The sequence below is a fragment of the Gymnodraco acuticeps genome, unplaced genomic scaffold (genome assembly GCF_902827175.1).
Source record: "Gymnodraco acuticeps unplaced genomic scaffold, fGymAcu1.1, whole genome shotgun sequence".
Lineage (NCBI taxonomy): Eukaryota > Metazoa > Chordata > Actinopteri > Perciformes > Bathydraconidae > Gymnodraco > Gymnodraco acuticeps.
The window spans coordinates 380,586-398,006 of NW_022989996.1; the positions used below are offsets into that span (position 1 = coordinate 380,586).

The 17,421-nt window shown below is 39.8% G+C and overlaps 1 protein-coding gene across 14 annotated transcripts in view; it reads right to left on the reverse strand.

The window, feature by feature from the left end:
* Positions 1 to 17,421, reverse strand: part of stxbp5l (syntaxin binding protein 5-like) — a 208,520-nt gene that overhangs the window by 7,902 nt on the left and 183,197 nt on the right. For 4 of the 14 annotated variants that reach the window (XM_034212865.1, XM_034212868.1, XM_034212863.1 and 1 more), the window contains 4 exons: positions 16,809 to 16,874; positions 11,721 to 11,825; positions 8,226 to 8,279; positions 5,615 to 5,791 (listed from right to left, as the gene is read on the reverse strand). In XM_034212865.1, the coding sequence (XP_034068756.1) occupies positions 5,615 to 5,791; positions 8,226 to 8,279; positions 11,721 to 11,825; positions 16,809 to 16,874 (402 nt within the window). The remainder of the gene's footprint in view (positions 1 to 5,614; positions 5,792 to 8,225; positions 8,280 to 11,720; positions 11,826 to 16,808; positions 16,875 to 17,421) is intronic. The other 10 variants (XM_034212874.1, XM_034212872.1, XM_034212873.1 and 7 more) reach the window with 4 other exon arrangements.

Here is a 17,421-nt window from a genome sequence, read left to right on the forward strand (position 1 = left end):
AGCCTTTTTGCTGTAAGTCTTGGCAGCAGCAGCAGCTCGGTTTTGCCGTGTGTCGCTGGGGTGTGTTTATGTTGTGTGAGCGACCCTTTGGGGGGCTGGCTAATGAAAGTCAGGCACGGTGGTTCTCTGACAGGACACAGGGACCCCTGGAGGGGCCCTGACAGGGAGCTAGAAGCAGGCAAGGCAGTGTTAGGGAGGTGATAACGGACGGCATACAATCTGAAGAGGTGAGACAGACAGACAGTGCCAGATTTATACAGCGGTACACGCACATACACCCACACAAGTGTAGAGAGACAAGGACAGACACCTGGAGACTTCACAGCGGTTTCTACCACCAAAGAATGGGTACATGACTGTGCCAGCTGATGCTTTAATGCCAAGACACATCAATATATTTACTGTGCCAGATACATTTTCTAGGATTTCATTGTGTGGTTTATAGGGAATTGAAGAGATCTTTAATCCACAAAATGTAACATTTATACGATTATGATAAGGTAGTTAATTGCATATATTTGTCAGGGAATTTTTTTATCATTAAATCTTTAGAAAAGAAGGTTCTGTGCAGTTTTTTTCATGCAGTCAAACATTATTCTATGTGTGTGTGAGAGTAGACCCGAGTGCCTTTAGAAAAAGCCTCAGCTATGTGCAGTAAAAACACATTTCATTTATTGTAATATGATGTGAATCTGGAAAATTGCGGGTTATACTTCATTTAAGGCTAACACTGCGAGGAAATATCAATTCCTCTCTCTCACTAGGTAAAAAGAAAAAAAAACACGCTCTCTATTTCATGGGTTTTTATATTCTTAAACAACCACTCCCGGTTTTTATAACCAAATGGGAATGCTAACAGTATCATACAGTCTGTCTTCAATATTTAATAGGTGTGCTGCCTCACAGATGGAAGTATTTACTGTACATTGAGTGTGGCTTCCCATGCCATTTCCCTCCTCTGTCTCCTCGCCTGGCATGCAGGCCTCATTAACATCGGCCTCATCTCTCGCAACGCTTGCTGACCTTTAATTATTCCAGTGATCCTGCTGGCTCTTCACTGTGGTAACCCAGTGAAACTGATAAACAACAGTGCCAAGGGTAGGACACAGATAGAAAATATCCAACGGTCTGCTGAGAAAAGCGACTGTTCACGCATAATAAACACAAACTGCGGTCTGGGTTGGGACTAAGGATGTTGTCAGTTTTGCCATTTGATTCGTACTTGTATCACATGCAGCTCTTATTGCTTACATGTGATTAATGTCATTTGACTGCATCATACATTCTAAAGTGATGGATGCGGTGGATCCTACAAACTATCGGAATTCTTCTAAAGCAGATTCAAAAGCTGTAGAGTGCTTAAAGGAAAACACAGCAACACATTTAAATATTGATATATAGTTCTGGATATTCCATTATATAAGAGGCAGATGTTTCTATCGATTGATACAGCATAAATGTGTCAATGAATCTGAAACACATACAGTCTGCAGGTAATGTGTTACGCTGGCCAAGGGAAGACAAACTGTATTATTATTATTCATTATTGTTCTAGAGCAGGGGTGTCAAACTCAATTTCATCGCGGGCCACATTAGCATTATGGTTGCACACAAAGGGCCGGTTGTAACTATATAAATATACATATATAAATATATAATATATATATAAAATAATGTATTATATTACATTATTGCCTCTGAATTGGATTATTATCGGGTAGGGTAATAACTAACTACATTTGAAAGCAGAAGTCCAGGGCAAATAATTGCAAGTCTCTTCGGTGGCATGTCACAAAACGAGATGCATTGTGGGACATGTAGTTTATGGGCAACCTGCTTCTGTAAAGGGGCATGTAACCATATAATAAACGTATTATATTATTTGCAAGATCTTGCGGGCCACATAAAAAGAAGTCGCGGGCCGGATTTGGCCCCCGGGCCTTGAGTTTGAAACCCCTGTTCTAGAGCCCCGCGAGTGGTGCCTGGTTGGACGAATATACATTATACTCACAGTATGTGTTGGAAGCAGGAGTGTGCTCAGAAAACTTCACAGCAAGTTGCTTTCTAAATTATGCAATATCATGCGTGTCGGGTTGATATTTTGGTCAGAAGTTAGTGTGTCCAGTGGGAAAGGTTTAACCCAATGCCATCCACAGGGGTTATTAGAAAGATTATTACAATGAATCAGCTATTTCTTTGGAACACAGGAGGATTTTGTAGGGTCAAATGAAATATAATGCAGCATTTGGTGTATAGAAAATAAAACGACCAAAAACCTTTGGGCTTGAGATGACCACTGCCAATTGATTTAGGCCAGAGTTGTTCAGCACTATAAGAGTAGGAGACTGTGGAGGTTAACCCTTAAACACACAACTACATGATGCTTTAATGTCAGACAGGAGCCGCAGAGCTTTCTCTAATAGAGTTCCTTTTAACTCAGCTAGCTGAGCAACACACAGTGCTGAGTGAAACATCGATTTGAATTACAATACACTAGGTTGCAATAACCTGGTGTATCTTAGGAACATGGCAATACTAACTGACCAGAACCAGTGACACTAAACGCACGATTGAGATGCCAAAACAGGCTATTTTACAATTAAGTACTCCATTAGTAAGTACGTTTAATGGCCTATCAGGTACATCAATCCCTGTCTACCTGTGTGAGATTCTCTATTTTGCTACTTCAAATATTAAGATGCTATGCTGCAAAATCCGATCTGAGTTTCATGTTAAATTACCTAAAAAGTCAGTTTAATAAATGTGTTTTAAGAGGTTTTAGAGCATTTAATCAACTGTGAAAAAAATAATTCTACTATTGTCTGCATTTATTTGCTTGGTAGAGCAGCTGCAGCCCAGGCGGTGTGCTTTAATAAAACATTCAGCTTGTGCTAATGAAAAACTACTTCCCTCTCGGCGCCAGGTCAGTGTTGTATAATGAGGTCGATGAAGAATGCTGTGTGAATCTAATTGCAGAATTGGTGTAAAAGGGTCAACTCTGACAACAGCACCTATGGTGTTTATTACTTAGCATATACTCTGCATGTGTTAAAACCCTCCAAAGACTGCACAATATGTGTGTTGACTCAAATTGAAACTCATGTAACATGCTCTTAACTCCAACTGCCAAGATTGTGGATGAGCTAGCAGGGCGGCTACAGTAACTGGGACACTTTGGGATCTGTCACAGTGTTAAAGCCTCCGAGATTAGCCTTTTGTGACCAGAGACTTTTGGTTAATCTGACAGAGCAAATACATACTGGACCATGAGTGAGGGACCTGCACAGCCAGAGCCTACTAGAAGTGTTCTCTCCTTAGTGACACAACTTAATTTATGTATGATGCCTCAGCACAAAATCAAGGCAATGCAGTGCTGATGGTGCACCAGGTTGATAAGTCAGCAACATAATGTTGTTGATAGCGCAGCGTGGCTAAAGTTTGATCGATTGTGAAAACCTTGACTGGATGGACATTTTCTCCCAGACCATATTCTGTTTCACATTCTGCTGCTTTAAGGCGGCAGAATCATTTTTCATTTTCTAACTTTAAATTAGAGCATGTCCGTGGTGCTAAACAGCTTCTTTGCCTCGAGGGCCAATCATCATTTCTGTCACTTTTTATAGTTTATAAGTGGTTCCGAAACCTAAGTGTCTTTGGGCGGTGTCTGCCATTTTATTTCCTCCACCCTCAGAAAATCCTCCAGCATCATTAATCATTGTGTACATGTAAAGTTCAGCTTCTGAAAATGCCAATTGATATTTTGCAGTGGCTTACTCCACTTAAAGAAAATATCTAGTTTGGAGTGCAAGAGTGAGAAATGAAATGTCCAAAATGGCAAGAGAATGTCAGAATTCCTATTAAGATGAAAGAATGAACGTCTCATCTCTGTCTGGGGGAGGATGTTGTTTATTCAAAGTCGCCTTGCGGTGACAGACTAAGTGCCAGATTTCATACATACTGTGTGATTAGATATTGATGTAGAATCCTGACAGGGCCCATTTCTGTGTCAGTTCTGAGGTCAATAGCTTAAAATTACACCGCTGAGAGTCTCATTTTATGTTCCAACTTTTCTTCTGTTTTCGCTATCCATTGTTGTGAAGAAAGATGGATTATATCAAACAAAAAAGCTTAAGTATAAACCACGTTTCTTCCTATTTCAAGTCTACAAGTAAGAGCCAATGTAATCTCTTTTGAAAATGAGGAAGGTGTTTTATCATGTTAGGCTTAAATCAGATGAATGGGCAATATTAGCTATAAAAGCACAGAAACACCTCTTTGCACCACACACACACACACACACACACACACACACACACACACACACACAGACATAGAAACATACATGGACCATTGAAGAAAAATAACAAAACCAACACAAATAATGGATGTTAATTGCAGTATAAAAAAGGTGTTCTCAATAACAAACAAATTAACTATAGGAGGACTGTAATAGTTTTTCTCGAATATGTAGATTTTTAGTAGGTCAGGAGGTGTGGCCACACTAGATAAACAGCAAGATTTGTACCTAAAAAACTGAACAAATGCAGAAATCTTCCCTTGGTGGGAGAAAGTTCATTGTGAGATTCATGGCTAACTCATCAGCGCTGCTTTAAACGTTACATTGAAGGTCATTTTGATGCAGATGTGGAAAAAACAATAGAAAAAAGTAACAATGAATTGGTTAAAACACTCAATATTGCACCCGCCTACAGGCCAAGGACACAGTCCACACAAGAAACATTGGTAAGGGACACAATGCAAGGGCCGTTTCTTGCATTCAAGAGAAGCTGAACCTCTGGTCCAAATGTTGAAAGGGGATGCTAATGCAAGTTGCAGAGTTCATCTCTTTAAAGAAATATCAATGTAAACAATCAAAAACCAACATGGATGGCAGGAATGTTTCATGTTCATCATGTATTCTTTTTTCAGGCTAACAATTTATTGTTCAGCTTACTCGTTACAAAAAAGTTAATCTTGTAGGGCTTTACAGTTAATATTGGTTACTGTGTGTGTAGCTGACTACTGTAGGTGGTAAATTATGTGGCCATGCTAACAGTTACAACTTACGTAAGATCAGACAGACAAATGGTTTACACAATTCCTAACACATGAGCTTGTGTTTTTTATTGGAAAATCTAATTTGATGATTAAAATACCAGCATTAGCTTCCTAGCTAGTAATGATGATACTTACTAAGGAACTTGTGTCTGACTTAATTACAACTGTCCCTTTTGGATTTTTCCAGCAGTAACTTCCTAGCTAGCTAAATGGACACTAATGGCTAAGAAATGTACACCACAAACTCCACGTATTGCGTGTACTACAGTGAAAGCCAAAGTGTCAAAAGACCTGGTGTGTTTGGTCCCTGCTAAGGAAAGATTGGGCAATCACTGTTTGTTGAAGGGCTTTAGCGAACAAAAAATAAAATGAGTATATTGAACCTAGTTGTTAAGTTTCTATGCTGCTAACTTGCATTAGCATACACTTGTCTTGTGTTAACTTTATATCAAGCTTTAATCCACTTACCCCAGGGAGGGAGGATGGCATGCACTTGTTATGAGGGAGGGTATGTTAAAGAGGTTAAGGGACGGGAGTTGGGAAGACAAGCACACACCTTCAGTGTGGGACACAGGCAAAGAGATCTCCATGCAAGCAGCAGACTGGGCCTTGCGGAAGGGCGGTCGGCCAGGGCCTCTGCGGGTAAGCCGTGGCCCCTCGGGACCCATCGGGACACGAGGCTTCCCTGCCGAGGGCTGGGAGGTGGGGCTAGTGCAATGTCCATTGACATGATCTGTAACAACGGCAAAGCATTAGCAAACAATACAAGGAGGGAAAGAAAACATTCAAAAATATTCCTATCCTATGCCGCAATATCCATCTCCATATGTCCTTACAAGTCTTCAAATAAGGGGAGAGATCTTTTTACTTATTCATAATGCAGCTTTCAATGACACATAGCCTACGGATCGCCCTCACCCTATTTGGAGTTTGGCTATCTTTTTAAAAATGCCAACTTAATATCTAATCTTTTCAGCATTATACTACTTGACCTATGAAGATGGATATGTTTGCAGTGTAAGAGGAGCAAGCCGATTGTACGTTGTTATTAAGAAATATGCAGGTGACAGAGAAAGGTAAAGCGAGTGAGTGAAACAGGGCTGGAGAGTGGTCTGAAGTAAGTATGAGTAGGGAAGAGAAAGAGAGGCTGGGGCAACAGTAAAGGGAGCAAAATGCAAATCGTGAATGCAGTTTCATCTGGTCAGTGCCGGGAACACAAATCAAACAAAAACAGGCTTGTTTCATCTCCACTTCGCGTCTTCTTTGATTCTTTTGTATTGTTGTTCATTTTCAAGAAACTATTTATTTATTTTTAAGAATGGTAGCTGTTCAACATTATTATTACTACATGTTGATTCATGGCAAAAGGCTACAAGTATAGTTCAAGTAATAGAGCAAGAAAACAAAAATAATCTAATGTTCGCTTCTTTAAAAAAAGACATTCAAATTAGCCACAGATGGTGGTGACAGGAAACACTTGTTGCTTTCTGGAATTGTATCCTTGCATGGCCTCCCCTCAGGGATTGAGTTTGTTGGTGGCTTTGTCCTTAATGTACAGTGTGTGGGCACAATCAATAGTTTAGAGCCAAACCTTATTAATGAGACAAGGGCACTCTGCGGTTCTTTGTTGTCCGCAGTTTGGACAAAAGCACTGCCAAAACAGCCGTAATTAAAACCTAATGATACCTACTGCCTCAGTACTCTTCTCACTTGTCTTCAGAGACGAGTAAATAAAACAGTGCCCTTTTCTTTAATGGCATTCTTGTGGCAGAAAACCAAATTGAAAACACTTTAGCGTTGACAGGCCCATCTGATGAAACCCTTCCTCACAGAAATGTTCTTTTGTTAAAACTCATGAAGCAAAAGGATAATTAGCATTATGATAATTAGTAGAAACAAGGATTGATACTCTCTTGTCGATGTCTGCCCAGTGTTTGGCACAGATCATACGTCTGTCACATCAAACATGTCTCCTGTTCAGCCAGTTGATGCACAAATGATTCAATTTCAAAGTGTTGATGAAAAACTCTGGGGCGCCTCCCAGTACGCGTGCAACACTCGCCCAGTTTCACAGCAGGACAAGGTGAGGCAATGCAGAGATTGAACACTGCAGAACAGACCAATACAGGCGCTGTGTATCTGTCTTAATGTTTTGTAACTGTGAGTTTCAATAAGGCAGGCAGCACATTATTAATTTGCCTCAAAATGTTCTGCAGGAAACTGGTAACACAAAGAATGTACACACTCCCCAACAAACAGTTTACTGCACTTATCCATCACTTAGTGCACACACTATTGCGTATATACACAGACACACACACTTCAGAGTCATACTCTCTGTAACACCCTGTTCTGACAAAGATCATTTGCATAACCCAAAGCTTTCCATATTGCTTTCATTTTTTCTACAAATATACATTTGAGCGCGTTAATCTTCTCAAAATTGGATTTAGAAGTTTAGTTAATGTTCTCATTGTCAACATTGGCTGAACTAGCTATAACAAGTTTCAAAAAGAAAAGCATTTGGTGTACCTGTCAGGTAAAAGAAAGTCATTAAATGAGGCAAGTCACAGGAATAATTAGGCACTGGCACATTGCGTGTTAGAGAAGCAGAAGTTGGAATAGGGGACAGCATGTGTGAAGCAGCAGTCTGCAGAAGCAGAGCGAAGGAACCTGAGATCAAGATGTGTCAGCAGAAGAGATGAATGGGAGGAGACCCTCAGTTTCTGGAATGCAGATGATCCAGTCAAAAGACAGTTTAAGAGATAAATGATCCAGTAACAATGACAGAGGAAGCGAGTGATCCAACCACTGTAGAGCAAGGCTGTCAATGAAGTGTAACATCAGAAGATGGTCCAATCATGATAAAGCGATAGAAAACCTCAAATTTAAATATGGGCATGATTTACAAATCACCTTTATAAACACTTGCAAAATGTAGAGAATACAGAAGGTTTTAATCAAATCAAAATACATTAAAGGGCAACATGGACAAACACTTCAGTCCATCATGGGCTGGTAGAACAGGAGAAGAAGTGACAAGTAAACTGAAGGGAGAAAGTTTGAGTGAGAATAAAAACCACTAAAGCCTTGAAAACATGACAAAAGCACAAACTAAATGACTCAAAGGAAATTAAGTGAAAACTGCTGGCTTTCGCCTACCGTACCAAGATCAGTCTTAAGATCTGTCGGCAGACTTAACTTTCTGCCGGGTCCCTTTACTGAAACAAAAGAATAGGAAACAAAGCACCAGTTAATCCCTTCAAATAAAAAAAATAAATGATACAAAATAAAGTAGGAGTAATATAAGTAAAACAATGACAAACCAAGGTGCAAAACAAAAATAAAAAACCTCAAACAAAACAAAATGGAAATCACTCAAATGAACTAAGAAACAGAACATGCAAATTGTTGCAGTTGAACACGGCAGGCATGTTTACAAAAGACATGCTCCGTTCTTGTCCCAGGCCAGTATTCCCAGCTATCTCTACAATATCTACAGTGGGTCAACTTAACTGACCTAGATATCAACATTCTGAGAATGTATGTCTTAAAACTAAATGGTAATTGTCTTGTTGGACTGCAACAAGGCAAGACGATATATTAGATGTAATTGCTCATTAACGGCAGACATCAACAATCTGAATGACTCTGCTAAAGGTCTTTACTGAACAAATAAACAGGGTGACACCACAGGGTGTCAATACAAAATCACAGTCAGACAGTGAGGATAACAAAATAACTTTTTCAAAACACATTTTGCAAGCATTTTGCAGTAAGTAAAAAACTGCAAAGGTCGAACTTGAGATGTTATGGTTCGGTTTCCCCCTCAAAAAGAAGGCAATATTTCATTGTTTCTTTGTGTTGAATGATTAATTTGACATGTGGGAGACAAGGGATGGTGTTTACAAGACTTCTGATACAATTCATGACACCAAGGAAAACAGCATGATCATGAATTTGCATTATTTATTATTCTGACCACTTTACAATCAAGGAATCAATGAGGATTCCTAAAAAAACAAAAACGTTGACTCATGGTTTCAATCCTTTCTCCATACAGTACCATAAAAAGAAGTACAGCAGAAGACATTGTACTGGAGGGAAATCTTTTTGTATCTACCGTAATGAAATACATGTAATTCCATTATTATTATTTTCTCTGAAGGACCATGTAGGATGCTCATTTTCAAAGGGCATTTTGAGGAACAATGCATATCCTTTATTGAGGAAAATGCAGTGTTATGGTGCTCTAACTTAATTTCTCAATCAATGAATTCCTGTTTCCATTTTCCCCCGGAGTAAGTATAGCCATTTCAATTAGTGTTGCTAATGAGATAATAGAGGAGCTCTCTGCGTGTGTGGTTTTCATAATAATCTGCGGTGGCCAGATGCTGCCTCCCTCAACCACATGAAACGTGCAGTGTTAGGGATACAGTCTCATCATAAACCTGTTGCACACAGATGTTCCTCTGTTTAATAGCTCAGTGGCTGCATTAATGCTTCATAAATGGGTGGTCTATTGTGAATATGAACAATAACTAACCAAACAATTACAGCCGTTGTTTTTGCAGCTGCTGTCCTGCCTTATACGACATGCTCACTAAACATACAGCCTAACTTTGGCCGGTTGAGCAACATTACAATAATGTACCTAAATATGGCAACATTTTCTACTTAAATGATATTTTCTATAATTCATGTGCTTTATTTCATGGTTGGAGTACCTTTAGCTCCATATGGGTATCTTGTTAGTATCTTATGTGACAATATAAAACACTTTACACAACACTTTATGTTAGACTAACCCCATGTGTGAACTTAGCAGTGTGTCCAATAAACAAATCTGTGATTAGTCACATATCACTCGTAACCACATATTAAGCCGTGTGTTTCACCTTCAAAAGTGCTTTTATGATCCCACAGATGTCTACTGTGTTTCTACAATCGATGCCAGTGAGATCAATGCCTTTGAAGATAAAACCCGCTGTTAGATTAAGGGGTTAACAAGATTAAGAATCTAGATCCATGTTAGCAGCTCTGTGAGGCGGTGCTTTGAGTTAAATGTTAATGTCAGCATACTAACATGTTAATCATAGTGACGATACAACCGTGCTGTTGTGTAGCAGGTATGACGTTTCATAATCTAAGGTGAGCTTTTCAGCATTTGACCATTTTCCATCCCAAAGCTGTCAAGATATTGAAATAAAAAACATCACATTTTAAACTCATGCTGTTGCTAGTTGAAACATCAGGGGAACACCAAGGTCAGTAGGGTTCATCCTATAGGGATCATGAATGTTTCACTGTAAATCAGTCTGTAAATCACGGCAATCCATCCTATAATTTTTGATATATATCAGTCTGGACCAAAATGATGAACCCGACGAATCAACTTATAGACACTTCGCTATTTGTATAGGGGAGTTTATGAGACTGAATCATAGCAATGCACAAAGTGCTAAGGTCATATATGGGGGTAATGTTGGACAACAACACTGATAAACGTACAAAGCAAGCTGCAGTCATATTAAAAGGCACTGCAGCGAGCCAAATATTGGACACCATGCAGTTAGTTAGACGAGACAGCGATGAATGTTAGCCAAGTTGATAATGAGATGGGTTTATCGACACACAGTAAGAGAGACACAATAAGAGAGACTCTGACATGTAAAGTAGCATGTTGCTTTTTACGGTAAAGAAATGTAGTTCCAGTGGAGGCACAATGATTAACGTCACAGAGAATGAATCACAAGAGTCCGAGACAATTGAGGAGGAGAGGTACCCGGTTGGAATACAACCCCTCACCCTTCCCAAGCCCGTCTGCCTTGCAGTGTATTGGCCAATGATGATTGAAGTTCAAAGCCCGCATCTGGCACGTATACAACAAACAACACAATGTCAAACCCCCTGCAGCCTGGGCAGAGAGATAATGCAACACCAGCAATCGCACAAACGCATGGAACATTTTGACAAGGCAGTGACAGATAGTCTACTCCTAAAAACACACACTTCCTGTCAGCTTGTTTACACTGCAAGCAACTCTGTCATTGTATTGTGAACGTTTCAGGGTTAGAATGTGTTTCGTTGTATTTGAACATATTCATAGTGACTTTGTGAAAGCTATGTTTCTTATTTGTGGGATTTTCCCAGGCTTTTTTCCCAAATAGTTATTTGTAAGCCCAAACTGCTAACTGCTAACTATCTAGCTAGCAAACAGGGGTTACCAGTGAAGCCTCAAGAACTTGCACATTTTAATGTAGGATACACCCAACACCTATTTTCTTTGGACATTAAACCTTTGAAATCAAAATTGAAGTAACAGGGAAGCCCTGAATTGTTATAATCAACTTTTGGGCCGTTTTGCACAAGCTATGGATTTCTGTTATTCATGAGGTGTCAACAAGTAAGCGTTATTTGCCCTTGCCATACACTTAAACACTTAATATAATAGTTTTTTGGTTTGGTTGTGTAAGGTATGAATGTGCCTCTGATTGTGTTGCTCACAGTGTGGAAGCAGAGTTAGCATGCAAGGTGCAACATTGAACCAACCACCTGCCAAAAAAACAAACCAATACTCCCATCGCCCCTCCCTTGTTGCATCAAAACACAAGCAGATGTTCATGAAGAGGCTGAGATCCGTGACACATCCCTCCTCTTACCATTGTCCAGCAAGTAAAAGACTGGACTGCAGTGGCTGGCTCTCAGACTGGCCACAGGCTCGGGCAGGACGCGTGGGTCATTGTGAAGGGAGGTTGGGTAATGAACTGGAATAGGAGATCCAACAGAACAGACACAGACTTTTCAGGGCAACAGGGGAGAGACATACACAATGGGTGAACTGGGGAGAAGAGAGACTTGCAGGTAACAGGAAGGAAAACAGGTTATGAAAAGTGTTAGAAACCCACTATTCCGACAGCAATGATGCTAGAACCTTGTAAAAAGATAATCTATTACTATCACAAACCACACCAATACTACTACTTCTACTAGCTGACTACACAGGAACACCACTACTTTTAACATCACCACAATTACTAGTCAAGTATGTCTCTACCAAATCCATAGAGGCAGTCAGTCATCCAGGTTTATTACACACATGTCACTGTGACCCGCCTTGATGTCTCAAGGCAATTTATTTTTGATCCCAAATATACACAACCTCACCTAAGTTCCCGACTTTCTTTTTAACATTTCAATACATGTATTTCAAACAGACAACATATAATATATCATTTCCATGTCGCTGTCAAGTACCTGATTATTGTTAAAGATAAATGTTGGTTGCAATTGTAAACTCAATCAAGTTTCACAAAAAATAGGGCCCATAGGATACCAATGTCAAATGACATGCAAAATGAGGCACGTGCAATAAACACATACTTAACACATTTATTGTAAACAGTACTTGTCCATTTCATTAATTTAATTAGCAAAAGTAGCAACACAATTCATGGGTTTTTACTATGTAATATAAATGGTATTGCACCAGCAGGGCTTAGTTGAATAAGCAGACTTATTTTAAGTTTTCTGAAGCCACCTTGAGATGCATGGTGACACCAGTTCAACACACTGTGTAGTTTCACCTCTTCCCTTTCTCCCCTGACAAGCTCACCTCTAAAAATATCCTGCCAGGTCAGGCAGTGCTCACTGGCATCCAAGCTTGTTAGTCCATCTTACAAACAGGGCCTGGTCAAGTAAGCATTGCTACAGCCACCTGTGGCATAAAGCTCCCTGTGGAAATGTAACGCATGACCCAAAACCCAAAACAACAGACTTCAGGACATAAAACGGAAGACAATGGGTAGGATGTGAAGGGAGACAGCTTTCAGACAGGAGAAGGGCCAATTACTGGGCCTAATGACAAAGGGAAGATAGGAAAAGGGTCGGGTAAAACAGAGGGAACGATGTGCGAGGAGAGAGAGTCTGCTGCAGTTATTGACACATGGGGTGAATCGGGACGATAGCTGGTTTCCTTAATAAGCTGTCCACAGCCTGTACAGGGCTAAGAACAGACACAATGCACATGGCGTGCCAGGGACAGTGAGACAGCCTCTAATGGCCATGGAGAAAGGTGGAAGTTAATATTCAGAAGGAAGAAATAAAATATTCGCCTATTCAGCAGAGCAAAGCTGTGTTTCCTCATTTCCAAACTTAACTTCTTTAATTTTAAATCCAAATGATTGGAATACACGCCATTTCTTTAAAAACATTCAATTTAGGTCACACTGCTATTAACAACTCCTAACATTTCCGTCTTTATTGAAACTGCACTCAGATTAATTGCTCCATAGCTGCTGCCTTTTTGTCCACTCTCCGGCAAAGAGACTCATACACTTGATCATGCTGTGTCTTTGCTTTGTTCCATCCCTACAAGATTCTCTAATTAGCATATGAAAGGCTTTTGAAGGGACAGGATGACCATGACCTAGTCCACATCACAATACTGAAAAACTCCCGGCAAGGATAGCAAAGAACATCTTGTCCTGGCTTTATTATTCTGTTCGTATGCTCTCATTATGAAGCCTACTGGCAAAACTGGAGAGCACAAAGGAACAGACAAAAAGGACAGATTTTCAAAAGACAAGCTCAACAGGTGATACAACCAATTCTGTATCATGGACAGAACCTGAAAGACATTTAACAACATCATTTGTAGTGAACTAGCATTCATACCGTATGTCTTTAGAAGTTACGTTTGTCAAGTCAGGTCCAGGTTATTTGCATAGCCTGTGATTACTGCTCGTACAATTGTCCCAAAGCCATTCATAAATGCCCACTTAGCACAGTCCATCCCGAAGTGGCTACATGTTTTGAAAAAGCTACAGAAGAAGTAATACAGAAGGCTGGTCCAATTAATTCATTACACATCTAGGTCTATTTATCCATCAATGTTCAGCTGTTTATCTGGGTTAGGATGTGATGGCATACAGCTAACAAAACAACTTAGCCGTCCTCCATTCCAGCCACATCTCATAGGTCCTTCTGGGTTAACACAATATATTATCCCTCTACTGTGTTCAAGGTCAGCCCAATGGTCATCTCCCAGTTGATCCTCCCCAGCGAGGCTTCTAGGAGTCATCACAGTTATCGTTCCTTCCAAGATCTTTCTGGATGCCTGGCTCTCAAGTAAAGCTCAAACAGGAAATGCTTATTATTGGGCAGACGGGATTCTACCTGTGACTCTAGGCGGATTTCCCTTGGCCATTGTCTAAGGTGAATATGAGTAATTCAAAGGCTTTGACCTATGAGGCCAACATGGGCACAGTCGGACAAAGCAACATGGAGCAAAGTGAGCTCATTACCTCTAAGAACAAGGGTAGAGCTGAGGCATTGCCAGATGGAAAGTGGGAAACAGCCGCGCCCTTGGTGGCCTGAAGCCTGTCACATTATTTTTTTCTGAAGCATATGAAGTGCCTTGGTGCTGCTACAAATCCCCAAAGCTTTTATTCTCTGTAAAACACATCAGACTAATTGAATACTTGCACACAGTGGCACTTCTCTCAGGTCCTAGCATTCACACACTACTGGGAATAAATGCAGAGATTTCTAACTGGCTAATGATGTGTTACAAAGATCACATCCACAGCTTGTTAAAGAAAAAAATACAGTTTACCTGTACCTCTGCTTGGTTCAAATAAATAATATTTCGAGTGCTTTAACAATCTCCACCTACCCCCTTGGATCCCATTTTCCCAGATCTTGTTTCAAATGTTTGTTATTCTGTTGGCTTCATGCTATTCGTGGAAGTTCAAAATGATACTGTACATTTGTTCTTTCTTTCCTCACAAAGCACACTTTTGCCATCAAGGCAAACATTAGAAAGTGATGTCATAGAGTATGACAGCTGATATTGAAAGATTACTGGAATAAATGTTGCTTGTTTTTTTGTAGGAGAATACCAGTACGTGGTAGTCTTTTCATAACGTTTAGGAAAAAATGGTTGAACTCAAGAAATTATTCAACTTTATTTTAAATGGAATAGACTTTTAAAATAAATCAATTAGCATCATATAATAGCTTTTACATTTAGTGGGTTTGGTAAAGCCTAACTAAGCACTCTGAGCCCCGAGGACACAGCAGGACTGCTTGGCAGTGTCTCAAGCACACACTTACACACTCTCTCATTTGACCTTTAAGTATTGAATTTGCTGAGATAAAATGATTTCCCACCACAGATACAAAAGTGCCGGCATGGAAATGTTCTAACTTCTCTCTCCCTCCATTACACATCTGTTTCCTTTTTTTTTTGCAAGCTTTCAACTGCCACTGTATAAATGATTTCATAGTTTAATTGTCATTCATAGTGTCCAAATGTTACAGCTGGCCAATGCAGCTTATCTCTTGCACTCAACTTCAAACCTCTATCTATCAAACTGTTTCTGTGATCCTGAAACCCAAAACAGGTGACAAGATTATGAATAAAGCTTTTATCGCACATATTAAGGACATTTATATATCAGCCTCATCATTTCCCTCTAAACAGGCAAGTCCATGTCCTCATCCTATAACATGTAATACAAGTCAAGAACTGCACACTACACACTAACATGCCAGAACATATTTAACTGCAAGCAGTGTACAGGAGGTTTTTATAATATATTATGGATGATACAAATAAATAATTCAACCAGCAGCGAGAAGTTTTCTGACCTGATATTTTAAGACTTTATTCTGTAAGATATAGCCGGTTAGTGTCACATGTTTTCAGCTGCAGGTCATCACCACTGCTGCCAGATGATGTATGGGCAATGTTTTAAGGTAAACATGTTATTGTGCCTGCTATATATTTGACTCTCTATGTCTGTAAATACAATCTCCTGGCTACTTTCTTCTATCCCTTCACAACAGTGTCAGGACTGGAGTCCAAGAGTATAAGAAGAGTTGGGAAATCAAGAACGTCAACAAAAGGATAAAGAGGAAGAGCATATGATACGTCAACTCTTTTCACTGGCTTACCTTTGTGAAATAATAAAATCAGCTGTGACCAAATGCTTCAGAAATACCACAATATAAAGCAATCAAACTGTCTGACCACCGACTTCTTTTCAAAGACAACTCTCAACTGGACGTATTTTCAGCACTTCTTTAAAATCTTGACTGAAATAGAATAGTGCAGTGTTGACATATTTTTGTAAACAACCAAAAGTAAGAATCACAAAAGGCTTTCTTTGCCAAAAGTGGAAAGGAGTTTTCCATTGGACTTTGGAATATTGCAGAAAATAAGCAAACACACATTTATTATACTTACAACTTTTGCAATGCAATTGATAGAAGTAAATAGCTAACTGTTAACACCTATCGTTTTTTTAAGACTCTTAATAGCTTCAGACAACCAATAATTGGGTGTTTTCGAGCATATTTAATGTCACATGAAAATCTCGGATTTGTGTGTCAACCATAAACCAAAAATCCATTGAAATAACCATTGACTTCAAGCCTAGGGAACCGCACAAGCTTAAATGCTATCTCATTTATGGATGTAGGACTCATTCCTGAACCACTCTATATGTCCACACTCAAACCTCAAACATTGAGTTGCAATTTGCATCAGCTGCCATTCAGATCAGGTGAAGATGCTCTGGTGAAGGGTGAAGTGTCCACAGGCTGCAGACTGGAGGTATATCTCGCACTCAAAGACAAAGGCATCCCAGCAAAGCTTCACAGTGCCAATCACAGAACATATTTCCATACAGGGAAGGTGCTCTCCGCAGTGTGTGTGTGTGTGTGTATGTGTGTCTGCAGGTTACCTGAGGTGGGCGACTTGCTTCTCTCCATGTCAATGGACTGCTGGTTGTCAGAGAGTTCCGTAAGGCCTGTCGCAGCCAATGGCAGCCAGGAGGAAGAAAGGTAGAATGCACAAAGACTGTCAGATCACTTTGACCTCGTCACTCAGATGGGATTTCACAGAAGTTGGTCGTCAGCCACGCAGAACCAAAGAAAAAGAGCTTTCGAATTCAGTTCTTCAATGTTCTACAATCAACTAGTTCTGAATGAGCATTTGTGAAAGTGTCATTTAATGGGGATTTCATATCTCTCTTAATATGTGACGTTTGTTATTTACCCTTCCACTGTTAATATTTCTAAGGATTCTTTTTCCAGGAGCAGAGTGGCTGAAACCTGATGAAACCTGCACTACTATCTGTTCCATCTACAGTCACTTTTATTTCAAATTCCCCACCAGATTCCATAACAAATGTCACCATGACACTAATTAGGGATGTACAGTGTGTAGTGCAAATCTCATGATAAAAAGTCATATACAATCAAAATACACAACAGAACAAACACACATTTGATCAAAACTGATCACATGCAGCAAGCACAGGCAGAAGGAGAAGTCATACCTACTTCCACTTTAAA